Genomic DNA, 15,608 nt, shown 5'->3' with positions numbered 1-15,608 from the left:
AAATGAAATGAAAGTATTCATTGTCCTTTGCTCCAAACTGAGATTGTGCTAGGTGCAATGAAGAAAGGATCACTTCTTTATCTTCATATCCTCAGCACTTGGCAAAGTAACTGCATATTAAAAGCATCAGAAAAATATTTGTTGAATGATTGAGTGACTTTAAATTGACCATACCCTCAAGAGTTTAGACACTTGGAAAATATTGTCAGGTTATAAAATATTACAGTAGAAGCCCATTTACCTGAACATGATTGGGTTATGGGTAGTTACTCAGTAGGACATCATAAACTCTATGTATTCTGTAAAATGTGTATGTTAAACATTTTATTTTAACTCAGACTTCAAGTATTCAGATCTTTTAATGTAGTGCCAAAGTCTTTTCTTTGGAAATAAGTGTCATAGTTGGAAATTGAAGTTTCATGACATCTTTCTTTAATAAATCATACTTAGTACATTTGTTCCCTTATTTCTGGGAACTTAAGTCAGCAGTAAAACAGTTTGAATGTAGATACCGTCTAGATTTTAATGTTTTTTTCTTTTATCACACCAATAATTTAATTTTACAGTGACAAAATTTCAGTAGTTTTTTGCCTTTACTAAGTCTTATATATTAAATTTAGAGTCTTCCCCTCAATTATAAAAATATCAACTCTTTTTTCCACACTCATTAGTTTATGAATTGAATAATTACTGTGAAAAGTACAGCCAGTATAAGTAAGTGGGAATGAGTACAACTAGCTCTTAGCATTAAACTCAGCTACTGAGATAAGACACATGAGAGCATAACAGAAACTAAACTGTTAGCCATGAATCAGTGTGTCCAGGGCATTGGTGGTTTTCTTTTATAGATGAAATGAAGAGAGAGCATTGGCTCATCCAGAGAATAAATGGAATCATTCAAGAAAGATTCTACAGTATTTTATTAAGAGAATTGCAGTAAGGGGGCTTAAATAGGTAATCCTTTATGAAATAGGTAAAATTTGAGTTGAATTTTGAAGGATGGTTAATGTGTATATAATTTGAGGAGTGTTCTCAGGAAGGGGATGAAAAGTCACCCCCCAAAGCCACAGGTTGATATTGGGAAGGGGAGAAATACAGCAAAGATGTGATTTTAATTGAAAAAGCATTATTTCACAAGTCTAAAAACCCAGTTGCATTCATAATAAACTTATTAAATGTTTTAATTTAGAGGTAAATAATGAAGGAGGAATTAGAGTATTACAAACAAGAGTGTAGGGGAAGCCACCTAGCTCAAAGAGTCAGCCTGAAATGAGGAAAATTGGGGGCACAAAGGAAAGGCCCAGGTTAAAGCATTAGCCCAATGCTTTCAGGGTAATCCTCTTTCAATCAGAATATATATTAAAAACTGTCAGGTAAGATTTTGTATGAGGGGAGAATTCTACAGCTTAAGAAATTTGAAAACTATGGATTTAGATATATAAGCCAAATATACATGTTACAGAATGTTGTCAAAACTGAAGAATTTAATTCCCATTAATTAGACAAGGTTCAGCAGAAGAGAATCATAAGTTCTTTTTGGTTTAGGGGGTTTATTTGGTAATATTTGATTTATACTTTCAATTAGTAGAAAATCAATATGGATTTAAATATGGGTGATTGAAAATAAATATTGAATTCTGAATATTAAATATGACTGAGTACTTGATTCACTTGTAAATAATTAAGGCAGCTATTCAATAGATGATAAAATAATAGAATATATTTTAAATCTGAGAATTCTTCAAAGCTTCTTAAGAAAAACAAGTCTCACAAATTCAAGATCTGTTATGTCACTGCTGTGTGATCATCTTTTGTACCTTTACTATAGCCAAATTTCATTCACCTCTCTGCATCTAAATCTGCTTTCTTTTGGAATTCTGTCACTTTCTTTGACAATAAATTTTCAAATGTATCCAGATTTAGAATCACTTCAGAAAAGTATATTTGATCACTAAGATAGTCTTCTGCAAACAAACCAGAAAATTTTTTTAATTTTAAAATCTGAGACGTAACAAATCTCTTTGTATATTCCCATTTGAGGATAAAAGTGTTTTTCTCCATATTTTTCTCCAAACATCCTGTGGATATATCTAGAAGGTGTTGGATATTTGCTTCCCTCCTAATAAGGAAATTTTTTAAAATTAAAATGATAGTTAAAATGATAGTTTCACATTTGAAGTGCAGCGTGGTTTTTTTTTTTTTTTTTTGGTCATAAAATATTAAGTAACAAAATCAAAAATCCTCTACACATTCTCTTCTGGCTTGAGCAGGAGCTGTTTTATGTGGGGTGACACCTCATATACTCTTGAGTTTAAGAAGTTAGCTTTATCTGAGAAGTCACTATTTTTAGGTCCAGCTGTAATGTTTCTAACTTTGGTGTGCAGAGTAGTGGGTGCTTCCTTTCCCAGAAGGCTCTGTATTCTCTACATGGGCAGGTCAATTTGACATAAAGCTACCTACGCGGAGCAGCAGGCCCATTGCAGCCCGTTTCTTACTTGAAAATTATGAGCAGGTCTTGGGAGCCACAGGCTTTACTTGGGAACCAGCTGCATGTCAGTACAAGCATGGATTGTGGTCCCTGGAGGCTGGGAGAGCACAATGCTTGAACTTAATTTCTTTGGGAGATAAAGAAGAAAAAAATACCTTTCTACCTGACAAGACTGACAACGTATTAAATCTGACTATCTTCAGAAGTGTGCTGGACAGTTGCTAAGTAAACATCCACTTTTCAAAGATGATGATCAAGGAAACATCTCTACGAAGGGACCCGGATTTAAGGGGAGAGTTAGCTTTCCTGGCAAGGGGCTGTGATTTTGTTCTCCCGTCACGGTTTAAGAAGCGGCTGAAGTCATTTCAGCAGACACAGGTTTGAAACTTGGGTGTTTCTTTTAAAATATTTTTATTACTAATAAAACCACCCAGTGAACTAACTTACAAATAATTTTACAGCTCACTTGATATTAGATCAAGGAATTAATCTGTGTCCTCTATTCAGCTATTTCCAGAAAGCTATTTGTAGAGAGATTCCAACAGGTTTAAAAATAGACCTTCTGGACCTGAAGTACAGTACTCACATTTTTCTCTTGTAGAGAGAGAATCCAGTTTTAGAGACAATAAATACAACTTAACAAATATTTTGTACTTTAGAATTTTTCATAAAAATATCTTTGAGAAATTAGAATTTCCATATTAAAAGCCTGTTTGCACTTTGAATCAGTAGACTAAATTTGTTTTAACATGCATACATCTGTAATCTTTTTTAAAAAGGAATATTGATGCTAATAATCATGGTTTTTTGAAAAGACTATTTTTACATATATCAGCAGTTGTGTGTGTGTGATATACTGTGTATAGGTAATAAAGCATGGCAGTTACTTCTGGGTTGTAAAACAATGTCTTCCCTCAGCTGTGAGGTTGAGTCATTTCTGTCTGCAGAGACCATGCTTACTTGCTCACAACCATAGGTCTAGTATCTCATGAAACAAGTTGCCTAGCATTGAATACAGTACAAATTGTGAGCCATATCATGACGGGCATCCAGAATCCAGCAAGAAACCACAGTTTCATAGTTATTCTGACCTACACTAATTTCAGATTATTTGACTGAACCATGTGAAATTGCTTTTTTAAAAACAGGTAAAAAATGGTCAAATATTGGAAATGCTACACTAACATAATAGCGTTACGGTTCTGTCCAGAATGACTGCCTAAATGATACTGTAAGGTTCTGGAGAGCTGAGATGCTTTGCACAGCTAATTCTCTTTATCTCTTTTAATTCTCTTGTAATCCTAGATATGAATGAAAAAGTTTTATCAAAGTGGGCAGATGCTAAACTTAGTAAATCTGACAAACTTTATATTACTGTTTTAGTCTGTAATGTTGTAAAGTGTCAGTTTTATTAAACTCCTTTAAGGATTAAATTATACGTCTCCTATTGAACTCAGTAAAAAGTAAATCAGTATACCTGAAAAGTTCAGAATAAATGCATTCTTTTTCTTTTCCCTTTAAATGTTAATATCAGTTTTATTAAATATGGAATTACACAGTGAATTAATAAATACTTGCCTATTAGTGAACTGCTCTACGTTAAGTACACTGAGGAAAGCAAGGTAGGCTATTATATAATTGAATATTTTCCTATTCAAATTAAAACTTTGACAGATGGCCTGGGTTTGTTCTGAATGTCACTTACTTCTGTCAAAGCAAAAGCAAAAACAATGAAAGGCTTGCTCTAAACCTTCTCCAGTAGTGTGTGTTCACTAGACTAGTGAGTTGCATCTCCACTGGGACTGTGGCCTTAATCCTATGGTTATAACTGCCCTGAAGTTATCCATAACTGCCCTGGCTGTCACACTGTGGGCAACATTTTGGGGAAACAAAAAAGACTTTTGACAATTGTATGCTTGTAGTCTCACAAATCTCTTTAGAACTTTAGAATAATAGAAAGGAAATGACACTTAATACAAATGACCTAAGTAAAGCTGCTGAAGAATTATATGCCTTATTTTAGAAATTTAAGAATTGTTTCTTCTGTTATTGACTCATAGGACTGTGTAATAATAGTTGCGGGTTTAGCACCAAGGCAGAGAGAAATATTACTTAGAATAGATTATCAGTTTGTTGACTTGAAAGTACTGTGTAAACTTTAAATTGCCTTACAGGTGTAAATTATTATCTTATTTGTTATTGAAGCTGAAAGACCATGCCACGTTATGTTTAATCTTTTGAGAACCCCATCCTTTGGCATCTTTGAGCCGTTTCCCTGTGTTACATCCTGTAATTTCCTTTAATCCTCACAACAACCTTCCAAGAAGAAGGGGTTATAATCTATTTTATTACTGAAATTCTGAAAGGTTAAGTAACGGTCCTGAGGTCACAGAGCTAGTAACCCATCACTGTTTTTTGTTAAGTTTTTCGTATTTCATTGGCATCACTTCCCTCTGCCACTTCTTCCTTGACTATTGCTTTATATGGGTAATATCCTTGTACTGCAGTAAAGTCTTGGTGTGACAACCGACCTTCATATCCTTAATAGTGTTAATATATGAGCAGACTCTACTCTGTGTTAATGTCAGATATTAACATGAAAAATGGGCCATGTTTAACAAAAGTAGGAGATTAAATCATACTTATCACATATTTATGTGAATGAAGCCTATCTTCCTGTAATACTCATGCTTTTCAAAGGTAGCTAAAAATTTTACCCTGAATTTAAAAAGCACATTATAAGTCCACATGTCAGAAGGGAATATGACATTCAGATCTGCTTCGTACTGATAAACCATTGTTCAGACTTTAGGAATGGCGTTAGGACATAGTTTAAGAAAGATGAACAGTGGAGTAATATTTTGAGTTCACAGGGAATTTAAAATAAATTTAGCTAGTCAACAGTCATATCCATTTTTCATACTTTATGTAGCCTCTAATAGTACCATGCTCATGAGCTTTGATAGATAATTTGGTCAAAATTAAGAATAGAAATTAATCTCTGAAAATCTTCATGAAATCTTTTTTGCTTTTTCTGCTAGGAACCTCAGAACTAAATTTAGTCTTCATTGGTAAACTAAACTTTTACCTGAATAGTAATGTATCTCCCCACCCCTTTCCCTAAATCATGGATAATCTTAGTCTCCCCATTGCCCCCACTTTTTTATACTGTCCTTTCTGTGTCTCTTTATGGTTTACCACCTCAGGTCCTTTTTGGGAAAAGGGATGATATAAACTATTAATGAATTAATAAACTGTAAAGAGGGTTTGGCCATGGTGAAGTTAATAACCATGATCTTTGCCTATTGGGGTCTACCAGGAATGAGAGAAATGTGCATCTCAGAAAAAATGGCATGCCCCTGGTTGAAAGTAAATGAGCCTGGGAGAAGATATTCTAAAACTAAAATGCTTTAATTTTCTTAACAAAGACTTTCTCTGCTCAGACACTTGGAATGATTCTACCTAGATAAAGCCAAACCAAGGAAAAAGGTAGAAGGACCCACACACACAATATATTTTAGATCTACATATTTAAAGGGAACTCATTCTATCTGCCTGTTGAAGGACAGGTCAAAATGTACAGAAAGACCAAAAACAGTCTCCAAGAAGAATTTACTAATCCAGGTCCAACAGACTGAGAATTCACCTGGAGATCCTTTAATATATCAGCTGACATCACTCTTCCACATCCTCGTGGAAAACATACTGTAGGACTTTTTAAGCACAGATCTGTGTAAATTCAGGTATTGGCAGATAAGTAATATATCGATTGATTCAGTGTAGAAAAGCATTCCCTCAGAGCATGCCTGCCCCCTCGAGTAGAGTGAGCTCTTCATCTATACTGCTTCTATGTAACTTCCTATTACTGGTGAGGATTTTCTAGTCATACATACTGTTTAGAATTCTTGTGTCTCATATTTTCCTTACAGATTCAAAATAAACCAGAAAAGAAACCTGGAACACCACTTCCACCTCCAGCCCCCTTTCCAAGTAGCCCCCGACCTCCCTCCCCTGTTCCTCACGTGAATAATGTTGTGAGTGCAACATTATCCATCAACATTCCACGGTTCTACTTTCCTGAAGGACTCCCTGATGCCTGCAGTAATCATGAACAAACTCTAAGCAGAATTGAAGCTGCTTTCATGGATATTGAAGATCAGAAAGCAGATGTTTATGAAATGGGAAAAATTGCAAAGGTAATGTAACTACTAAATGATGTATAATCTCACTTTTTCTAGCTATCCCAATCTCCCTCTCTTTACTGCCTCCTTGCTCTCTATTTTGAAGCATGTATAGAAGGGTTTTTTTTCCACATTGAAAAAAATATATTTGATACTGATATATTAGCTGTGGTACAATTTGAAAAAAACCCTAGTGGTCTCCCAGTCCAACCTCCCATTTAATATGGGAATTTCATTCATGGCATCACCAAAACATAAATTTCCTGCTTGAGTGCCTTCAGTGACAGGAGACTCACTCCGTTGCCAAGCAGCCTGTTCCATCATTAAATAGCTTTACTTGTTAGAAAAAATCCCCTTGTTGAATACTAATCTCTTTTTTTATTCTCATTCGTTGATCATAATTCCTTGCCCTGAAGCCAGACAAGGAACTATTAGGCGAACTCAATGCTGGGATTCTTCTCAGAAATAGATGGATTTGTTATTGCAAGTCTTTGATACTTTTCAATACATCCAGCTGCTTCTAATTTGAGCTCTTAGTCCCTAACCCTTGGACTACTGTAGCACCTTCGGTAACTGGATTCTGCACTTCCAGCCTCCTCCTAGAACAGTTAATACTGAGCATAACCACCAGTTTATATTTGTTCGTGTCATTCCCCAGCTCAGCAAAATGCAAGGATTCCTACCATCTATAGCAGCAGTCCCCAACCTGTTTGGCACCAGGGACCGATTTCATACAGAAGACAATTTTTCCATGGAACAAGGGGGTGAGGGAGGGATGGTTTAGGCAGTAACACAAGTGGTGGGGAGCCGCAGATGAAATTTTGCCTGCCTGCTGCTCACCACCTGCTGTGCAGCCCAGTTCCTAACAGGCTAAGGACCAGTACCAGGGTTTGGGGACCCCTGAACTATAGGATGCTTTGTTTCGTTTGGGTTCTGTTTTGGTCATGCACATACACTATTCTGAAGAGTCAGATCCAACCTCAGGATTTAGCAGTGGTCTCCAGCTGTGCTTCAAGAGACAGAGGGGTTAGCAGGGTAAGGGCTGCATGTGGGCAAGGAGACACCAAGAGGGAGTTCCCAAGGCCCCATGCACCCTTCTACTCGGAACACTATCTCTGTCTTCAGGAAGCATATTTAAAAGTTTGAAAACTACCACTTTTGTGGGTAAAATCCACACTACTATTCCTTGTATCCGCTTGACCACCTGTGCCTGCCTCTACATCTGGGCTTTCATGCTTCTCCCCTCCAAAATGGACTTCTACTGTCCACTCCCACATCACCATTCTCTAAGGCTCTGCTCTGTCATGCCCCCTCTGCTTTCCTGCTTCTAACCCCAGAACATTTGTTACTGCTGTTAATTTGTAAGTAGAGTGATTTTCAAGAAAATGAAAAAGAATTCTTTATTTTTTTTACTCCTTTTTTCATCATCCCCCAGTCTTGCTTTCTTGTTGACACCTTAGGTGTTTCTAGTGAAAAACTAACTCTTTCATTCTAGAAATAAGATCTCACCTATTTCCACTCTATTGCAACATGAGGAAACTGATATCCCACAAGTATGTACCTGAGGTCACAGTTTGTACATGTCAAGAGACATGTCCTCTGACTCCTGCATCATGCTGTTTCTACCTTATCTCCCCTGAAGTGGGCTAATGTAAAATCAGCCACTCCTACTAAGCAGTGTCCACTCAAATAAATTATAAGCTCTTCAGGGCATTTGCAATTTTTTACCCCATGCTTTGAGAGATGACTATTTTATTATGAATCAAGGTGGTAAATTATCTGAATGGGCTGGAATGTTGAACCTAAATCCAAGAGAGAGAATTTAGCAGAGATGAATTAAATCTGCATTTGAAGATAACATGTTAATCACATAAATGCCAAACAGGGTGTGTCTAACATGGCAATGGTTTGCGTAAGAGAGACAGGAGGCTTCTTGAACAAGTTTGAGCAAACAAGCGGGAGAAACTGCAGATTGAGCACCGCGGTATTTCCTTGTGCTGTGCTGGGCTCCCCATATCTGGAGAGCCAATCCAAGGGATCAGTGCCTCACTGTCAGAGACCTGCAGCCTGCTCTGTCTTGAAGGTCTCAGGTCAACCTTCGTCCTCTTGAATATTCCCAGCCCCTGCCTGAGGAGCTTTCCTGCATGCTGCCTCCACCCTCCTGCTCTGGTGCTCCCACCTGGCTCGTGGGAGCCCTCCCTGCCTGTGGCTCAGCGGCCCGCCAGCACTCCACAGTGAACGCACAGTCAGAGGACAGCAGGGAGCCTGAGGACTCCACGTGGTCACGGGGAGTGTAGGAAAGAGTGTAGTCAGGTCAGGGAAGGGGTTGGTGCTGGGGAGTCAGAGGGAGGACTTTCCTGTTCACAGACAGTGAGGATCTATCTGTAGGTGGCATCAGGAAAAACTGCCAGTGTTATAGCTGACAACATAGAGAAGTTTAAAAAGAGAAAACTGGGTCTTCCCTGGTGGCTCAGGGGTAAAGAATCCGCCTGCCAATATACAGGTTCTATCCCCGATCCGGGAAGGTCCCGCGTGCTGCAGAGCAACTAAGCCTGTGTGCCAAAACTATTTAGCCTTTGCTTGAGAGCCTGAGAGACACAGCTATTGAAACCACATGCCCTATAGCCCATGCTCACAACAGGAGAGCCTACCACAGTGAGAAGCCTATGCACCGCAACTAGAGAGTAGCCCCTGCTCGCAGCAACAAAGACCCAGCACAGCCAAAAATAAATTTTTTTTTAATTTTTATTTTATTTTTTAACTTTACAATACTGTATTGGTTTTGCCATATATCAAAATGAATCCACCACAGGTATACATGTGTTCCCCATCCTGAACCCTCCTCCCTCCTCCCTCCCCATACCATTCCTCTGGGTCGTCCCAGTGCACCAGCTCCAAGCATCCAGTATCGTGCATCGAACCTGGACTGGCGACTCGTTTCATATATGATATTATACATGTTTCAATGCCATTCTCCCAAATCATCCCACCCTCTAAATTTTTTAATTATAAAAAAAGATAGAAACTTGTTTAGCCATAGTAACAGTCATTTACATAATAATTTACTGTTTATACCAAATTATCATGTGGCGCAATAGCCAGTATAGACATACATACCTGATTAACCTGAGTTGTGCTTGACTATAGTTCTAAATTCCATTCAGGGATGCCAAGCATTTGTGTTCATTGCCCTCAGACCTTAATTGTCAGTTTAGGTAGCAAAGTGAACTAACATTGCGTGTAAGATGAGGATGTGTGTATGATGACCTCACAAGTACTATATTAGCTCATTTTATTGGATTTTATCCCTTTATTCTTAAAATCATTTATTTTAAAAAATTTATTTAATCATGTCTTCCAGTTCGCTAGTTCCATGTAATCCAACTTGTTCTCGGCTATGGCCAGTCTGTTAGGACTCACTACACCAGCCTTTCCACCACTCTTTGTTCTGCAGACTGTCCTAGCTCCTTGGAGAGACTGATCTCCATTTCTGATTAAATTCTTAGTGTGTAGTTTGTATTTTTTTCCACAGCTTTATGAAGTGATGGAGAGAAACGAATAGAGAATGATCTAAGAGGGACAAAAGCAGCATAGGAACAGAAACTGAGCAACAGCAAGGAAAGTATTTGGCACCACTGAGTTTTAGCCTCTGACAGGCTTGAGGTAGTAGAGGGAGAATTTGAGGGAGAAGAATGAAACTATCTTCTGAACTGTACAGAGCGCTCCAGCTCTTCTCACTAGCTGACATGGCACCAGCTTAACCCTCTTGCCTGTGGCCTACAAGTAGCCTCTTGGTACCTTTATTTCTTTGTCTGCAGAATGAAATAAGAATACCTGCCCTCTCCTGTATGGGGTCATGTCAGGACTGAGTAAAATAACAAGCATGAGACATTTTAAAATGTTAAAGAACCTTGCAACTATTGGGCGAGCATCTCTTCCTACATATCATTAGACAACTTGCGTTTAGTTCTTTATATTGTTGGGTCATTTTTAGATGAAATTATAGGTGTTAATCAAGTTTTCTTGGCTCCAGCAACACTGACACTTGCCTTCTCTAAGCCTGTTTCCTAAACCCATTTTCAGCATGTCCTGTACCTCTTCACTTGTCATCCTGTCTTTTCCTTTGTGAAGAGTCTTGGCATGAGCTTATTCTCTCCTTTGTTATAAAAGTCTCTATTCTGTTGCCCTCAGATTAGTATTATTTACTTTTTTTAGGTTTGTATTGATCTTGCTCCTTTTATCGTAATTCTGTTTTTAAGAAGATGCGGGCCAGTCATACATGTATTTTTTAAATAGCGGGAAAGTATACTTATTTTCTCTGATTTCAGAGCAGTTTTTATTTATTAACTTATTTTATTTTGGCTGTGCAGGGTCTTCCTTGGGGCTTGCAGGCTTTCCCTAGTTGTCGCACATGGGGGCTTCTTTCATTGTGGTGTGTGGGCTTGGTTGCCCCACATCATGTGAGATCTTATTTTCCCAGCCAGGGGTCAAACCCAAGTCCCCTACGTTGGAAGATGGATTCATAACCACTGGACCACCAGAGAAATACCTACATTTTTAAAAGACAGTCAAAGTGTAATATCTGCAGCCCTTGCTATCCACTGCCCTTCTCGTTTTTGCATTTAGTATTTTCTCCAAGGGCTTGAACTTCATGCTGCTCAACCCTTGACTACTCGGGGTGTCCCACTACAAGAAAAATAGGTCAGTCCTTTCACACCCACTTCAAAATGTATCTACTCAGTACCATATCTCTTAGGTTTCTGCCTTTGGGTTATAATAAATTTGTTTTTGTGTTTTTTTATATTACTTTATTTATTTTAATTGGAGGCTAATTACTTTACAATATTGTATTGGTTTTGCCATACATTGACATGAATCCACCACGGGTGTACATGTGTTCCCATCCTGAACCCCCCTCCCACCTCCTTCCCCATCGCATCTCTCTGGGTCATCCCAGTGCACCAGCCCTGAGCACCGTGTCTCATGCATCAAACCTGGACTGGCGATTCGTTTCACATATGATAATATACATGTTTCAATGCCATTCTCCCAAATCATCCCACCCTCGCCCTCTCCCACAGAGTCCATAAGACTGTTCTGTACAACTGTTCTATACTCTTTTGCTGTCTCACATACAGAGTTATCGTTACCATCTTTCTAGATTCCATAAATATGTGTTAGTATACTGTATTGGTGTTTTTCTTTCTGGCTTACTTCACTCTGTATAATAGGCTCCAGTTTCATCCACCTCATTAGAACTGATTCAAATGTATTCTTTTTAATGGCTGAGTAATACTCCATTGTGTACATGTACCACAGCTTTCTTATCCATTTGTCTGCTGATGGACATCTAGGTTGCTTCCATGTCCTGGCTATTATAAACAGTGCTGTGATGAACATTGGGGTACACATGTCTCTTTCAATTCTGGTTTCCTCAGTGTGTATGCTCAGCAGTTGGATTGCTGGGTCATATGGCAGTTCTATTTCCAGTTTTTTAAGGAATCTCCACACTGTTCTCCATAATAAATTTGTAAATGTTAATCCCAGTGATTTGCTACTCTTTATGAGCTGACATGTACATTTTAACAAAGTCTTCTGAATAAAAATCATAATCCAAGGAAATGAAAGTGGTTTAATAGTGGACGTAGTCCCACAGGATGGTAAGTGCACAGGCCCTGAACGTGTTTCAGCTGAGCTGGTGACCACTTCCCAAGGATGAGCTAGACGATTCCTGATCCCTTCCAATTCTGAAAAATCTGTAGTGACTCTAATGTTGGGAGCTTCAAGTACTTTGGCAAGCCAGTCCCACCCAGTCTCTCTCTGTATTTTCTCTCTCTTTTTGTGGCTCTGCACCACCACCTCCATAATACAAGCTGTTCTTTTAATTTTCCAGGCAGTTGCCAATAGCCTATCACATATAAGAGCATTTTCTTGGCATACTACCATTCCTCATGAAAGGGAGGCTTGGGATTGGGGAAAGTGGATTTGACAGTAACCACCCAAAGTATATTAATTGTGATCTTTGTACCTTGGCAATCATAATTTACACAATAAACAAAATCCATTTGGTTGCTAAGCAACACCTTTCCCTCATTCTTGACCTCAGTGGAGGTATTTGACCTCTGGACTTAGGAAATTTTAAATTCCACCCTACTTGCAGAATGTGATTGGGTGGCCCTGGCAGAAGCAATCTCTTATTGCTGCCCTGTACTTACTACCGCCCTTGGCTTGAATCTCATCATCCATGTCCTCATCTCTGACATGAACCCAGCAGTCCTGGGCATTCTCTCAGCATAACTAATCTCAGATGAAGTACTGTTCAGGCTTCTGTAGGATCCCCTATGCACAGAGGCCCCACATCAGGAGCAGTTTCACCTCAGCCTAATATGGATTCACACCTAGTCATCTACCAGAGGAGAAGCTTCCCTTTGTAGAATAAGACTCAATAGTCCTATATCTATTAAGAATATCTTTATCCAGTAATAAGATGTGACTCTTTGAAGAGCTTCTGATTTGGGAATACGTTTTATGTGTGTATACAAAATTGGGAACATGTGGAGATTATTTTTCTGCTAATATTTAGATATTAATACTTGGAAGAATTTTCCCTCTAGAAAAAAAAGCAGGTAAATTTGGTATGAATTATTTCTTATAAAAGGATAAGAATAATTTTTCTTTCTTCTTATTATTTTTAATATAAATTCATTTATTTTAATTGGAGGCTAATTTCTTTACAATATTGTATTGGTTTTGCCATACCTTGACATGAATCCACCACAGGTGTACATTTTTCTTAATTGGAAGAAAAAGGTTTTTTATTGAGAAGAAAATCATTACCTTTTAGGATGTTGTATTTTAGTTCTTTCTAAGGCTGTTATAATATGTTGTCATTGGTGATATGTTCTGATATATAAATAAATGATAGCATTTTAATTTTTGCCTCCCATTTTTCACCTGAATTGTAACCATTTAAATAGATTTATAGCTGTTTTCTAAAACAGTCCAGGCTTTTCAGTTTCTCCTTGAACCTGGGGCCTAATAACACAGTAAGCAAAGGAGAAAAGGAGAGAGAGAGCGTATTGATACCAAGTGACTGGGTAGTAAAGGTGGCTCTATTTTTCTCCCATAGGAAGGGAGGCCATTTACACAACCATGACATTCAGTCACTTATTTTTCTTTCTAAAAGTAGAAAGTACGTGATGTAAGAGTGGTAGGAAGGGAGGGATATTGGTTGCTTTAACTATAAAATTTACGGGAAAGAAACATCACTATAAATGTACTTTAAGAAAAGGCAGATGGATATTCATCTTCTTCGTGACACATGTCATCCTCTTGTATTGTTTTCCCCCTGATCGCTGAATCTGCCCCAGCTGATGTATCTGCTCCATCCCAGTTTTGCTCCCCCAGGTCCCCTTCTGTCCACTGTGGCCTGAAGGGTAAAAGCCACAAAGGCCCTTTCTATGGCCATGCCATCTCTTCACTGCCCCTTGGCTCACACTGCATTTGTGTTTTATTTGCAGGCCTGCGGCTGTCCTCTTTATTGGAAAGCCCCCATGTTCAGGGCTGCAGGGGGAGAGAGGACAGGATTTGTGTCAGCACAGTCATTCATCACCATATGGAGAAAGTAAGTAAGAGAGCAGCTACTCGGGCTGGGCAAGGAATTATCTGGTCCTCGTGACATGCTTTATAAAGGACACTAATTTTACTCATTCGTTAATTTCCCTCTTACCCTGTTTCAGCAAGTAAAATTCAATGATTGACAACTTTTTATGCCCACAAACAAATTCTTTCCCTAAGCCTTTATCTTACATGTCTCTGATCGTTAAAGCAGATCTCCAAAACTACTTGTTTAATAACTATTTGATAGTTTCTTAGTTTCACTTGTTAACAATTTGAGTCTTAGGATTGGACTCTTATAGCAGTGACATAAATGTTCCTTTAAGGGGAGCAAATCATACGTGTCACATGCTTTCATTCTCATCTGATCCAATTTAGAATTGTATCCAGTTGATTTATTAAAAATAACTGAATTCTGGGACTTCCCTGGTGGTCCAGTGGTTAAGACTCTGTGCTTCTAACCCAGGGGGCTCTGGTTCCATCCCTGGTCGAGAGTTAGGATTCCCACATGCTGCATGGCCGAAAATAAATAAAGATCTTTCTTTTAAAAAATAACTGAATTCTAATAGATTTTAGTCATTACTTTTTGAAAGCTCCAGTTAAGGAACAAAGGGTTAGTATATTTATAAAGATACTCCTGGATTTTAATATCCTGACAAGTTCTCTTGAATTTAAATCCAACTTGCTTCTCTCTTTTCTTTTTTCTGCCTTCTTTCTTTAGAAATTATTTCTTGATATATTTATGCACAATTTAAGGGAATGTTATAGCTTGCCCCTTCTACCTCTTTTAACCGATCAGCCTTCTCTAAGTATGTTGCTCTTACTTTCTGGGCTGGATACCCTTCCTGATGAACTACTGGGAAATGCTGTTCACCTGCCATCACTATCATCATTGTTATTTAAAATCAGCATATAATAGCAGCAAAACTCAACTTCAGATCAGATCAGATCAGATCAGTCGCTCAGTCATGTCTGACTCTTTGCGACCCCATGAGTCTGGCATTCTGGAGGCAGCACGCCAGGCCTCCCTGTCCATCACCAACTCCTGGAGTTCACTGAGACTCACGTCCATCGAGTCAGTGATGCCATCCAGCCATCTCATCCTCTGTCGTCCTCTTCTCCTCCTGCCCCCAGTCCCTCCAGCACCAGAATCTTTTCCAATGAATCAACTCTTCATATGAGGTGGCCAAAGTACTGGAGTTTCAGCTTTAGCATCATTCCTTCCAAAGAAATCTCAGGGCTGATCTCCTTCAGAAGGGACTGGTTGGATCTCCTTGCAGTCCAAGGGATTCTCAAGAGTCTTCTCCAACACCACAGTTCAA

At 38.5% G+C, this 15,608-nt stretch overlaps 1 protein-coding gene across 6 annotated transcripts in view; it reads left to right on the top strand.

The window, feature by feature from the left end:
- PPP2R3A (protein phosphatase 2, regulatory subunit B'', alpha) overlaps positions 1-15,608 on the top strand; it is a 227,970-nt gene that overhangs the window by 82,258 nt on the left and 130,104 nt on the right. For 5 of the 6 annotated variants that reach the window (XM_010858259.1, XM_010858260.1, XM_010858257.1 and 2 more), the window contains exons 4-5: positions 6,418-6,684; positions 14,190-14,293. In XM_010858259.1, the coding sequence (XP_010856561.1) occupies positions 6,418-6,684; positions 14,190-14,293 (371 nt within the window). Of the gene's footprint in view, positions 1-2,222; positions 2,867-6,417; positions 6,685-14,189; positions 14,294-15,608 lie in introns of those variants that run through there. The other variant, XM_010858262.1, reaches the window with a different exon arrangement.

This window comes from Bison bison, unplaced genomic scaffold (assembly GCF_000754665.1).
Source record: "Bison bison bison isolate TAMUID 2011002044 unplaced genomic scaffold, Bison_UMD1.0 scf7180017864384, whole genome shotgun sequence".
In the NCBI taxonomy this organism is placed as follows: Eukaryota; Metazoa; Chordata; class Mammalia; order Artiodactyla; family Bovidae; genus Bison; species Bison bison.
Note: the sequence above shows the minus strand (reverse complement) of the source record. Positions and strands in the feature narration are given on the sequence as shown.